The following is an 11182-nucleotide window of genomic DNA, read 5'->3' on the forward strand; positions in this document are numbered from 1 at the left end:
AGTCCACGATGCTGAGAGGGGTGGCCAGAGCGCCGCCCCCAGGAGGGGAGGGAGGGGTGGCAGGGTTGAGGGGTGCCCAGCTGCCATCCCCGCCGCCTCCTGGCCCCCACTCGCTGGCGCCCAAGTGGGAGGAAGGCAGCTGCCCGCTCCCTCCTCCCCACATCCCCGCTACCTGCCCAGTCCCCCGAAGCGAAGCGTGAGGAGGCTGTGAGCCAGTGGGGCCGAGCCCACAACTTTGCAGCCTCGGGGAGGGCGAGAGCCGTCGTCCAGGGCTCCTCTTGTCCGCGACCCGAGCTCGGTGAGTTCGTTTCCCCACCCCTCTGCGGCGGTGCGGCGGCAGCGGCGGCGGCGCGGGGGGCGGCTTCCCCGGCGTCCAGGAGGCGGTGGCGGAGGAGCCGGCGGTCACCCGCGCCGCCAGCCTCGCTAAGGCTCCCGGCGTGCCGCCCTCCGCCGCCCGCGATGCCGCCGCTGGTAACGTGCGGACGGCTCCTCACGCCCTCGGGCCGCCCGGGCGGGGTCCGCGGTCAGGTGCGGGGCCGGGGGGCTGCGGCCGCCCGCCCGCCGAGCGCCCCTAGCTCCCCCAGCCCCTGTCCGCCTTCCAGGCGCCGCGGCGCTTCTGAAGGCTGCTCCCGCGCCCCCCTGGCGACCGGCGTGGGGAAGACACTTGCTTCGCCCGAGACCGGCTTCGGGGGCTCTCTGGGGTGGGCAGCACTGCCGCAGCCCCCGGGAGCGCCCGGTCGGGGGCGGCGCGGAGCCCCCAGCGACCATCCCCGGGCGTGCTCTGGGCTGAGCCCCCGCGGTGGAGAGAGGCTCGTGCTCCCCATGGCTGCCGCAGGTCCGCAGGGGCACTGGCAACGGCAAAGGGGACTCCAAGGTGATCAGTCGCCCAATCCGGACGGGACAGCCTGGACCGAGGCCTCGTGGCACTCGCCCATCCTGGGTGCAGCCGCCTTCCCAGAACTTTTCTTGCGCCTAGGGCTCGCCGACTCCTTAGCCCCTCGAAAAGTTCTTTCGGGCGCCAGGAATCCTATTTCCCGGTGCCTTCCGAAGCTGGTCAGGAACCAGGGCTTTGGGGGGCAGGGTAGAGTGGGGATGCGGCGGGGGTGCTTGGCGGCGAGGGTAGATCCGCCGAAAGGCTGGCAAGCATCCGCTCCCTCGCGCAGGGCGGGCTTGTTGGCATCGAAAGGGTTTCGGCGCCATCGGGGTTGTTTGGGTTTCTCGCTCCAGGAGGATGGGGGGAGGGCACGAAGGGGGGATTTTAATTTCGTCGCTTCAAATGAAAACGATCTTTGCCAAGAAATAGCCAGGGCAGCCAGCGATGGAGAGAGGGGTCGACCAGGACCGGCTGATACAGGTATCCAGCTGCACCCCCTTACCTTACCCGGTGGCTGGGCGCCGGTGTGAATGTACTGATTGTTTTAATTAATTGCTTTTAAAGCCAGGTGTCAGCGGCTGCGTGTGTGATACACAAATATATACATACACAAACACAGATACCAGGCGCACACAGATTACATGTAGAGTCATACACAGGGAACACCCCACCACCACACACACACACACACACACACACACACACACACACACACACTCCCCACCACACACACTTGCAAATCACGGACCTACAAGCACACAGACTTCCAAAGAGCCTTGGGTTATGGGTGTGGTCCCTGAGTATTGCCCAAGATTGGGTGGGGGTGGGTTGGAGGGTCAGAGAAAAGAAGGTGAAGCAGGACTTCCAGTAGGTCATTTGTCTCTGGCCCACCCAAATTCTTTGCTTTCTCCTCCAAGGGGGTCTGGAGGAGAAATCCCAAACCTGAGCTCCTTTCCACTGCCATAAAGGGGCGGAGCCCTAGCCCCGGGGTCCTCATCCCCTCCAAACAGCCAGTAAGCCCTGCCCTTGCCCTCCTTGGGCTTGACCCCAGGGCTCCAGAGTCTCAAGGTCGAGGTCTCTCAGAAACTGAGGGAGCAGGCACCTGGAAGTAGGGCCTGACCCCCAGAGGCCGTTTCTGTTCGAGGTCTCACACCTGCTTGGTTTAGGGAAGAGAGGAGGGGTGATCTAAGGGACAGGGACGGGGAGCTTGGATTTGGGTGGGGTGGGACTGGTGGACGACGCCGGTCGGACACAGCAGTGAGTCTTCCTCTCACCCCGGGCCCCTTAGGAATGTAATCGAGGATGCTGGCCCTGAGGCTGCTCAACGTGGTGGCCCCCGCCTACTTCCTGTGCATCTCCCTGGTGACCTTCGCGCTGCAGCTCTTCCTTTTCCTGCCCAGCATGCGCCAGGACCCCGCCACCGCCCGGCTCTTCCCTCCCGAGCTGCTCCACGGGGCTCTCTTCCTGTTCCTCTCCACCAATGCCCTGGGCAATTACGTCCTGGTCATCCAGAACTCCCCCGACGACCTGGACGCCTGCCAGGGGCCCTCGGCCAGGAGGGCCCTGTGCCCCCCGCCCAGCACCCACTTCTGCCGAGTGTGCGCCAGAGTCACCCTGAGGCACGACCATCACTGTTTCTTCACGGGCAACTGCATCGGCGGCAGGAACATGCGCAACTTCGTCCTGTTCTGCCTCTACACCTCCCTTGCCTGCCTCTACTCCATGGTGGCTGGCGTGGCCTACATCTCCGCGGCCCTTTCCACCTCCTTCGCCCACCCCCTGGCCTTCCTCACTCTCCTTCCCACCTCCATCAGCCAGTTCTTCTCTGGTGAGTGGCCTTGGCCGGCAGGTTGGGCCCTACAATGAGGACCTTCCACCCCATCCCAAGTTTGCCAGATTTAGCAAATAAAAATATAGAATGCCCAGTTAAATTGTAAGGCCAGATAAACAATGCATACCTTTTTAGTATGTCCTAAATATTGCACGGGGCATACTTAAATTTTAAAAATTCTGTTATCGAGGCACCTGGGTGGCTCCACAGGTTAAGCCGCAGGCTCTTGGTTTGGCTCAGGTCATGATCTCAGGGTGGTGAGATCGAGCCCCGCTTCCTGCTCCGCGCACAGCCTCGATGATCCTCTCCCTCTGCCACCGGCCCCCATCCAGAGTGCTCTCTCTAAAATAAATAATCTTTTTAAAAAATAAAAAAAATAGGTAAAAATTCTGCTATCTCTCTGAAATTCAAGTTAACTGGGCATGCTGTATTTTTCCTGGCCATCTCCCTCTCCACTCCCCATCCTCATTCATCATCTCCTCCTTGCTTGCCGGGAACCATCTGCGCATAGAATTTCCTGAGGCTCTAGACGATACCCCTGCTCTGTGCCAGGCGGGACTGGGTGCTGACCACCCCTCCATGCAGCTTCTGAGGTACACCCGCGCTATGATCTCCCTCCGCTTGGACTCCAGTCCTGCCCACACATTCCCCCAAGGATTTTTGTCCTCCAAAGTTCTTGCCAACCAACCACAGTAAGACTGACCAGGGTGCCAGGCCAGCCCCAGCAGGAAGCTAAGCCCTTCTGTCCTGCCCACTGTGTTTGTCCCCACCAGGCTGCTCTCTAGCCTGCAGACAGAGCAGAGAGCACCCTGGTTGAAGATGCAGCCCTGTTTAACGGATCCATTTTCACATCACAGAGCTGTGGGACTGGTGTTGGATTTGACCCTCCAGGGAGGCTCTCACACTTGCAGGAGCCAGGCATGTGGCCCTTCCCACTGGCACTCAGCTGTGCACGCAGTGGGGACAGGGAGAGCTCCTTGGTTCCTGGCCTAGAGGGATCTGGCTCCTGGTGGCAGTTCTTACCACTTTACCTGGCCTTGAAATTTATCCCTACCTCACTTCCTTCCATTTCATCCCTACCCTGGCCTTTGACGTCACCTCACTTGGTTCTTAAAGTTGGTAGTGTGCATGCCTGTGTGCGTGTGCACGAGTGGGATTGTTATTTCCATCTCTCAGATGAAGACACTGAGGCTCAGATGGGATTAAATGGATTGTCCAGGATCTTACCACTCCTGACCACCAGCCTCTGCCCCACCCCCCCAAGTCTTGAAACAGCCCCCAGCAGCACAAGGAATGCAGCATGTTTTTTCATCGAGTGACCTTTTAGGGACAAAGAAAGACCTTGCAGGTACTTCCACTGAGAGCCTAAGATTGTCTTGATGTGCATGGGCTGGCCATTCACAAAAGTTGTGCACCACTCTGGGGGAAGCCATCATTTTGGTCTTTGTTGGGGCTGCAGCCCAGTCCTTCACAGGAATAGAGCTGTTGCTCCATCAGACAGCGGAACTCAGAGGTCCACGAAGGCCCCAGCTGTAGGGGCGCCTTAAGGTCTGAGGACTGAGTTCGGCCCAAAATTCAGAGCTCTGGGCCTTCTGGATCCTGGCATGGGCACAGGAGTCTGCTGGGCCCAAAATAACCAGGCCGGGGGAGGGTGGGTGGGCGGGCTAGAGGGTGGAGTGTGAGCACAGGCAGGTGGAGGGATAAGGAGAGCCAGAGAGCCTGATTACACTTCTTTTCCAAGTAGCTTCATCACATCAAAATGAATGGTTCCAAAGGGGGGATCTTGAAATGGCTTGATTTGAGATAAGCCTGGGCTTGAGGCCTGTCCATATGTGCTAGGTTTGGGAGACAGGATAGAAAGGAAGAGGGGCTCTTGCTTTGATCTGGGGGGAGAAGAGAGCCAGTCAGCGCCTACCTTGGGGCTCAGATCTCTGTTGCAGCAGAAGCATGAGTCCCACCCCCTTTTGCCTTCTCCCCATCCCCACGGAGAAAAGGAGGCCAAGATTTCTAATCACCAACTCTCCCACCCCATCCATCTTCCTCCTCTGCTGACCTGACTCCTCACTCCCTGCCCACATTCACACCTCACTCCTTCAGCTTCTCCTTTCCTATCTCCTCTCCCCCTATTCTCAATCCAAACACTCGCAGACACACTCTCTCTTTTCTGCTGGGTGGAGGAGGTGGAGCTGGTGGACAGGAGGGAGCAGGAAGGCGAAAGTGCGTTCATAGATGGAGCTGTCCTCGGCTGTGGTGCTGCCCCGAGTCAGGCCTGCCCCCAGAGCACAGCAAGGCTGTGAGTGCACGCCCACAGCTCAGGCTGAGGTGGGAGACTGGCCAGTCTGATTTTGGAAATAGTACTTTCTTTGGGCTTCAGGGGATTGGTATAAGTTGTGTCACCTCTCTGAGTCTCATTCATCTCATCTGGGAAATGGAGACGTCACTGTCTGACCTGTGTCATGGCATTTGGCTAAGTGTGCCAGTATGGCGGGTGCCACCAGAAAGCCCAGGAGAAAAGGAACTAACATTTGCTGAGCGCCTATTATGTGCTACCCACCATGCAGGTTTCACTTCATTCAATCCCCATAAGTCCAAGAGGTAAGTAGTCTCATATTCATTTTAAAGGCCCGGGAACCCAAGGCTCAGCAAGGTTAAACCACTTCTAAACTATAAAACTGGTGTGACTCCAACCCAAGACTTAATCTCAGGGCTGCCAGCCCCTGGAGCTGACCAGGGCACCGCGCGGCCTATCTGGAGCTGCCTCTGCAGCTGCTGCTTGATGAATGAGCCACTTTGGGAGGGAGAGAGCTTCTTGTCCCTCAACGTCTATTAAATATGCTAGGTGACAATCTGTCAAAGGTGTCATAGATGCTTGGTAGGAAGGAGGGGTGGAAAGATTGGACCGTTTGACCGTTCAGGCCCTTGAGGAAAATTCTGTGATTTTCTAAAAGAAGCAGAACTATTATTAAATAATTCAGAGGAGCTGAGGCAGCCAGGCTGAGCAACTTCAAACACTTCAAGAGAAAGCAAGTCCCCAGAATAGCCTTTTGTAGCTGGTGCAAGGGGCCAGGAAAAGGCCATGAGGTCTTTTCCACATGTCTTGATTTAGTGCCAGAAAAAAGCCTATGGAGAACAGCTTCCGTCAGCCCAGGCTTATCCCTGCGGCTGAGTTGCAAGGCAGGCCAGGCATTTGACAGCTCTGATGTTCTCACATCCCAGCTCGAGGGCCATCTGTGCCCGTCAGCATTCCTGGAGCCCAAAGGGCACCATGGGCCCAGGATCCTTCATCCTACACGTGGCTGCCTGAGCTAACCTGTGCTGACAAGGAAGAAGTGGGTCAGAGGGATGGAACAGCCTGTCTAAGTCCTGTCCCTCTGCTGCCTCCACGCCAGCTGAGGGGCTGCTTCACATGTTGGCTGGAGTAAGCTTTCTATCCCCTGGGTAGCTGGGATTATTTGTCTCCAACTTCGAGAGGAGCTACTGCTATCAAAGCTCCCAGAACGGATGGCGAGAGGAGGCTGCTAATGAGCAAATCTGAATCCGGCCCATGGCCTCCTGGCTGCTGAGTCCACTGGGGCTCAGACTGGACAAGTTTTAAAAGCCCAGCCCTTAGGGGTCTGGAATCTGTGGACTGAGGAGACCAGGGAAGACGTGGGCCAGAGACAGGGGATGCTGGAGAAGGATATGGTTGACATTGCAGAGGCTGAGGAGGCTGTAAGGTGGGGTCCCTGGAGTGGGTACATTCATCTCATTGGAAGTGGGTGGGGGGGGCACCTGGGTGGCTCAGTCATCAGGTGTCTGCCTTTGGCTCAGGTCATGATCCCAGCATCCTGGGATTGAGCCCCATATTGGGCTCCCTGCTAAGTGGGGGACCTGCTTCTCCCTCTCCTGCTCCCCCGTGCTTATGTTCCCTCTCTCGCTATCTCTCTCTGTCATAAATAAAATCTTGAAAGAAAGAAAAAAAAGGAAAGGGTGGTGGTGGGCTTGCCCTGCCGGGAGTGAGGGGCTGAGGAGGGTTTTTGAGTTCTCTCCTGGACCCACTGTCTTAGCTGCTGGACAAGTCAAGCTAGGTGTCTCCACCATGGCTTTCAAGCCTGCAGCCCATCCGGGACTCCAAGCCCTGGAAAGAAGGAGGAAACTTGATGGTCTTAAGAGTTAAATGTGAGCCCTTCTTGGATCTAGTCTCCTCATCTGTGAATGGCCCTCAGCAGGGAGCACTGCACTGAGTGTGAACCACAATGCTAGTCACTTTGTACACCATTTCCCTGAATCGTGCGAGGTTACTGAGATCTTATGGGATCATTATTATTATACCCATTTTACAGATGAGCAAACCACAACTCAGAGAGATTAAGAAACTTGTACAAGACCACAGAGCTGGGAGATTCAAGCTAGCATGGACTGACCATCCCAGATCTGAACAAGAATGTGAGATCTCTTACTCAGTGGGTGTTTAAGACCTATAATAGAGAGTGCTAGTTTGGAGCGGTTTGAGAGTTCCTGTCCAAGGCAGGAAGCTTGACTGATGACCTTGGGGGCCTCTTCCAGCCTTAGCAAGGCTAAGGCTGACAGGACAGCTCTAGCCAACTGCTCTAGTGGCTATGCTGTCCTCTTGTTAACACTAATGACTGAATTATTCTCTAAGTCAGTGCTTTGCACTGCCCTTGGTGCTTGTGATTTATTCTTCTTGATGACTAGACCCTGTTCTCCATCATGCTGTCACTTTCGGGAGTCCTCCCAGCCAGTGCTCCCAGCTCCATAGGAAGGTGGCATTGCGGTCAAGGCAACTGCCCAGGAGCCAGCTCCCTCTCTAGCATCCCCAGCTCACCCCCCTCACCCCCTGTGAAACATCTTCTCCCTGATCCCAGATGCAAAGAGAAGGCAGAGAGAGACGGGGTCTTTGACTCCAAGGAAATGTTAGCATCCAGGCACTGCCCAGGAAGCTTCCTTTTCTTCTGCCCCACATCCCCAGGTCTCCCCTCTACCCTCAGGAGCCATTGTCACTAAGAAAAAGTTAGGTCAACTAGTTCATCCTTGCTCTCCCTCGATGCAGCAGCCCTGAGATTGCTACAAAATATAGCTTCAGTCTCATTACTCTCCCTCTCTCCCTAGCGGAAAGCGCCTGCATGGATTGCTTTTCAGTACGTGGCCTGGGTGTAAATCGAGTTTGGTGTTTCCCCGCCCCCCCTGCAGGAGCTGTCCTCGGTTCTGAAATGTTCGTCATCCTCATGCTCTACCTCTGGTTTGCCATCGGCCTGGCCTGCGCAGGCTTCTGCTGCCATCAGCTGCTGTTGATCCTCCGGGGGCAGACCCGTCACCAGGTGCGGAAGGGGGTGGCGGTGAGGGCCCGGCCCTGGCGCAAGAACTTACAGGAGGTCTTCGGGAAGAGGTGGCTGCTGGGCCTGCTGGTCCCCATGTTCAATGTCGGAGGTGAGAGCTCCAAGCAGCGTGACAAGTAGCAGGCATTCCCATCATTTCTCTGTGTGTGTCTTGACTCTCCCTGAACGTAAGACCATGACACTCTTGTCTCCACCCTTGACGCAATACAACCTTGAGCTGGCAAGATCCTAGCATCCACCCCTGGTCTGTGACCTACAGAGAACTGTGTTGCCCAACGGATCGTGGCAAGAAGGAAAAATGGTCACTCCTAGGAGCCAGCCAACTGTTAGGAGGCCTCTGCTTTTGCTTCTTCCCCTTGGAGCCCCTGCCCTCCCGCTCTGCCTTGTTCATCCACTCTCTCATGTCTCATGTCATCACTGCTATCAGCTAGAACTTTCCTTCTCAGATCCACGTTGGGGGTGGAGAATGGATTCTTGCTCATGGTATGATTCTCCCCAGGACCCAGAGGCTGGCAAAAATGTTTAAAATTACCATGTGTAAGAGGTAGCCAAGTTGGCTCTGCCAATTGCTTGTGAGGTTGGGAAAGGAGGGGCGTGTTATCCTCTCTGTGGAATTGTAAGCAGTGGAAGGGAAACTCAGTAGCTTACTGTCCTATCCCCAAGCTGCACGGCCCTTTCTCTGGGAGGCAGCAGCTAATGACCAGGGATTTCCAGGTGCTGTCCCCTGTCCAGCCTGCCCCAGCTGGCCACCCCAATCCAGTCTGGGACCTGCCTGGATGCTTCCTTTCCCTGGCACTCTTCCAGGTTTTCCCACCTTGATCTCCAGCCTCTGGGTCTTTGCTAGGTGCTGGGGAGGCAAGGAAGAAGGAAGAAGGAAAGGAGAAATACTGACAAATGAGAGAAGCATGTGACTGCATAACCATACAGAAGGGGGCGTGTATGTGTGTGCATGTGGTGGGGGAGAGATGGTGAGGAGGTTTGTTGTGAAATAGAGAATGCTTAGGGGAGTGGAGGAGAGAGGTCACACACAGGTTGGGCACTGGGATATTTGGGGAATGAGAATGAGGGGACCAATGGGTTCATTTCTGAAGGATGTTCTAGCAGCTAAAGCTGTTCAGTGTTTGAACAGCTTCCTGGGGAAGTAGAGTGCCCCATGGAGGTGTTCCAGCAGGGACTGGTCAGTCATCTGGCAGGCATGCCATGGAAAAAATTTCTGCACAGGTCAGGAGAGGGAAGATCCTTTCCCACCCCCAAGATTCTAGCATCCTCTTTGTGATTGCTGGTCCAGAGGCAAGAACTATAGAGATGCCTGTGAATTATTTGCTTTCATGAAGCGGGGAGCTGGCATGGAGGGGTCTGAAAATCATAATGCAAACTTCCAGGACCCTACCCAGCTACCAAGGAGGGAGTCTCTGGAGAGACAGGATGACCTGGGTACTGATGCTAGTTGAGGGAGGTTGGCATTGAGGAAAGGGAGATGGAGCAGTGTCAGGGGCAGGTGGGGGCAGTGGTGAGGGAGCTGGAAGGTCATGCTGTGCTCTGAGAGGTGAGATAGGGAGAGTTGAAACTCAGGAATGGGGGAGACCAGAATATAGGGGTGTAGTTGTGAAACCAGTCCTGCTTATCTAATTGGCTCTGCATGGGGGCACAGCTGTGTGTTCTGGGACCCAGAGGGTCAAATCTCTGGGACATATTTGGAAGTTTGGACGGCACAAGTGCCCCTTCTGACTGAATCCCAAGGCCAGTCTGCCATTCATGCAGACTGCAGGGCTGAAGCCCACACCCTACAGTGTCCACAGCGACCTCAAGCGTTGCCACACAACACCCTGAGTTCTTGAGCAGAGTTCAGGAGGACTTTACCTTGGTCCTGCCTTCACGCCCTCTATAGGGCTAATGTAGAAATGGCACCCCTGGCTGACACTCCCTTCTGTATTCATTCATTCATTCATTCATTCATTCATTCGTACATATATTTACTGAGTGCCAACGATGTGCCAAGTCTCTTCCGGGCACTGGCATACGATGATGAACAAGACACACTTGTTGTGATGAGCACTGGGTGTTACATGTAAGTGATGAATCACTAAATTCTACTCCTGAAACTAATATTACATTGTATGTTAACTAACTGCAATTCAAATAAAAACTTGAAACAAACAAACAATGATGAACAAGAAAACAAGATCTCTGCCATCAGGGGCATCTTGTCACTGGCCCCTTGCACTGACTCCCACCCCTTGAAAAATGGTTTTTCTGCCATTTTGTTGTCAGCCGGGCAGATCCCTTGGAAGGGAAGGATATTTGCAGAGAAGGCTGAAGAGGAGCCCAGGTTGGCGGGCTGGAAGTCACTGGGGATCATCTTCACCCTCAATTTTGTTCATACCTCAGCAGTGGGAGTGGAAGGGGCAGAAAGAGAGGCCCTGGGCAATCCAGGCCTTGGCTCTCTCCCAACCCCAGAGCTCAAGCTCGGAAGCTAGCCATGCCATTCCCAGCCTCCTGGAGGCTCAGCACTGTGAGGCTTGATGTGGGGAGAGGAAATAAAAGGGAGACCTGCAGGGTTTGACTCCTGGCAGACTGGTCAGTGGGTGGTGATGTGGGGAGGTTGCCAGGAGTGGGACTGGAGTAGCATTTGTACACATGGCCCTGTATTGTTGATGAAGAACATCAATAAAATATGTGGTGTTAACTTGGATTTGATGTGATCGCACGGGCGCTGTGGTTGGTAGCAGGGCTGGCAAGGCTAGAATGCACCTACGCAGTCATAATAGCTGTTGAAATACTTAAGCTAAGTATTACAAATACTTCTGTTCTAGTAGGTAAATAGCCATTGTCCAGACTCCCCCAGTAAACCCCATCCCCCTGCCCCAGCTGCTCCCATGCCTCCCCTCGAGCCCCTGGCTCACCTCAGAATCCAGTGATGAAAAGGGCCATGCCTGTTATTTGCATGGAACCCCGGGATCCTACTCCAGCCCATCAGCCAGTGTCCTTTGTGAATGAGCAGGGTTGTGTTGTGTGGTCGGTAAATGTGTACTACCCCGGGACTGGTAGCAGGTCTACATGCTGGGATCTGTGGAGCCATGGGGACCAGGGGTAGCATGTCTAACTTGAGAACCTTCCTCCACTTCCTTCCACTTTTCTTCC

At 55.3% G+C, this 11182-nt stretch overlaps 1 protein-coding gene across 1 annotated transcript; it reads left to right on the plus strand.

Moving 5' to 3' along the window:
• Window positions 1-2049: 2049 nt before the first annotated feature.
• LOC111148783 (zinc finger DHHC-type containing 22) lies at window positions 2050-8161 on the plus strand. Its single transcript, XM_022505594.1, has 2 exons — window positions 2050-2702; window positions 7896-8161. Exons 1-2 carry the CDS (start codon window positions 2177-2179, stop codon window positions 8159-8161), a joined length of 792 nt encoding a protein of 263 aa, XP_022361302.1. The 5' UTR covers window positions 2050-2176.
• The last annotated feature ends 3021 nt before the right edge of the window (window positions 8162-11182 follow it).

The sequence above is a fragment of the Enhydra lutris genome, unplaced genomic scaffold (genome assembly GCF_002288905.1).
Source record: "Enhydra lutris kenyoni isolate GAN:26980312 unplaced genomic scaffold, ASM228890v2 scaffoldscaffold20, whole genome shotgun sequence".
Classification (NCBI taxonomy): Eukaryota; Metazoa; Chordata; class Mammalia; order Carnivora; family Mustelidae; genus Enhydra; species Enhydra lutris.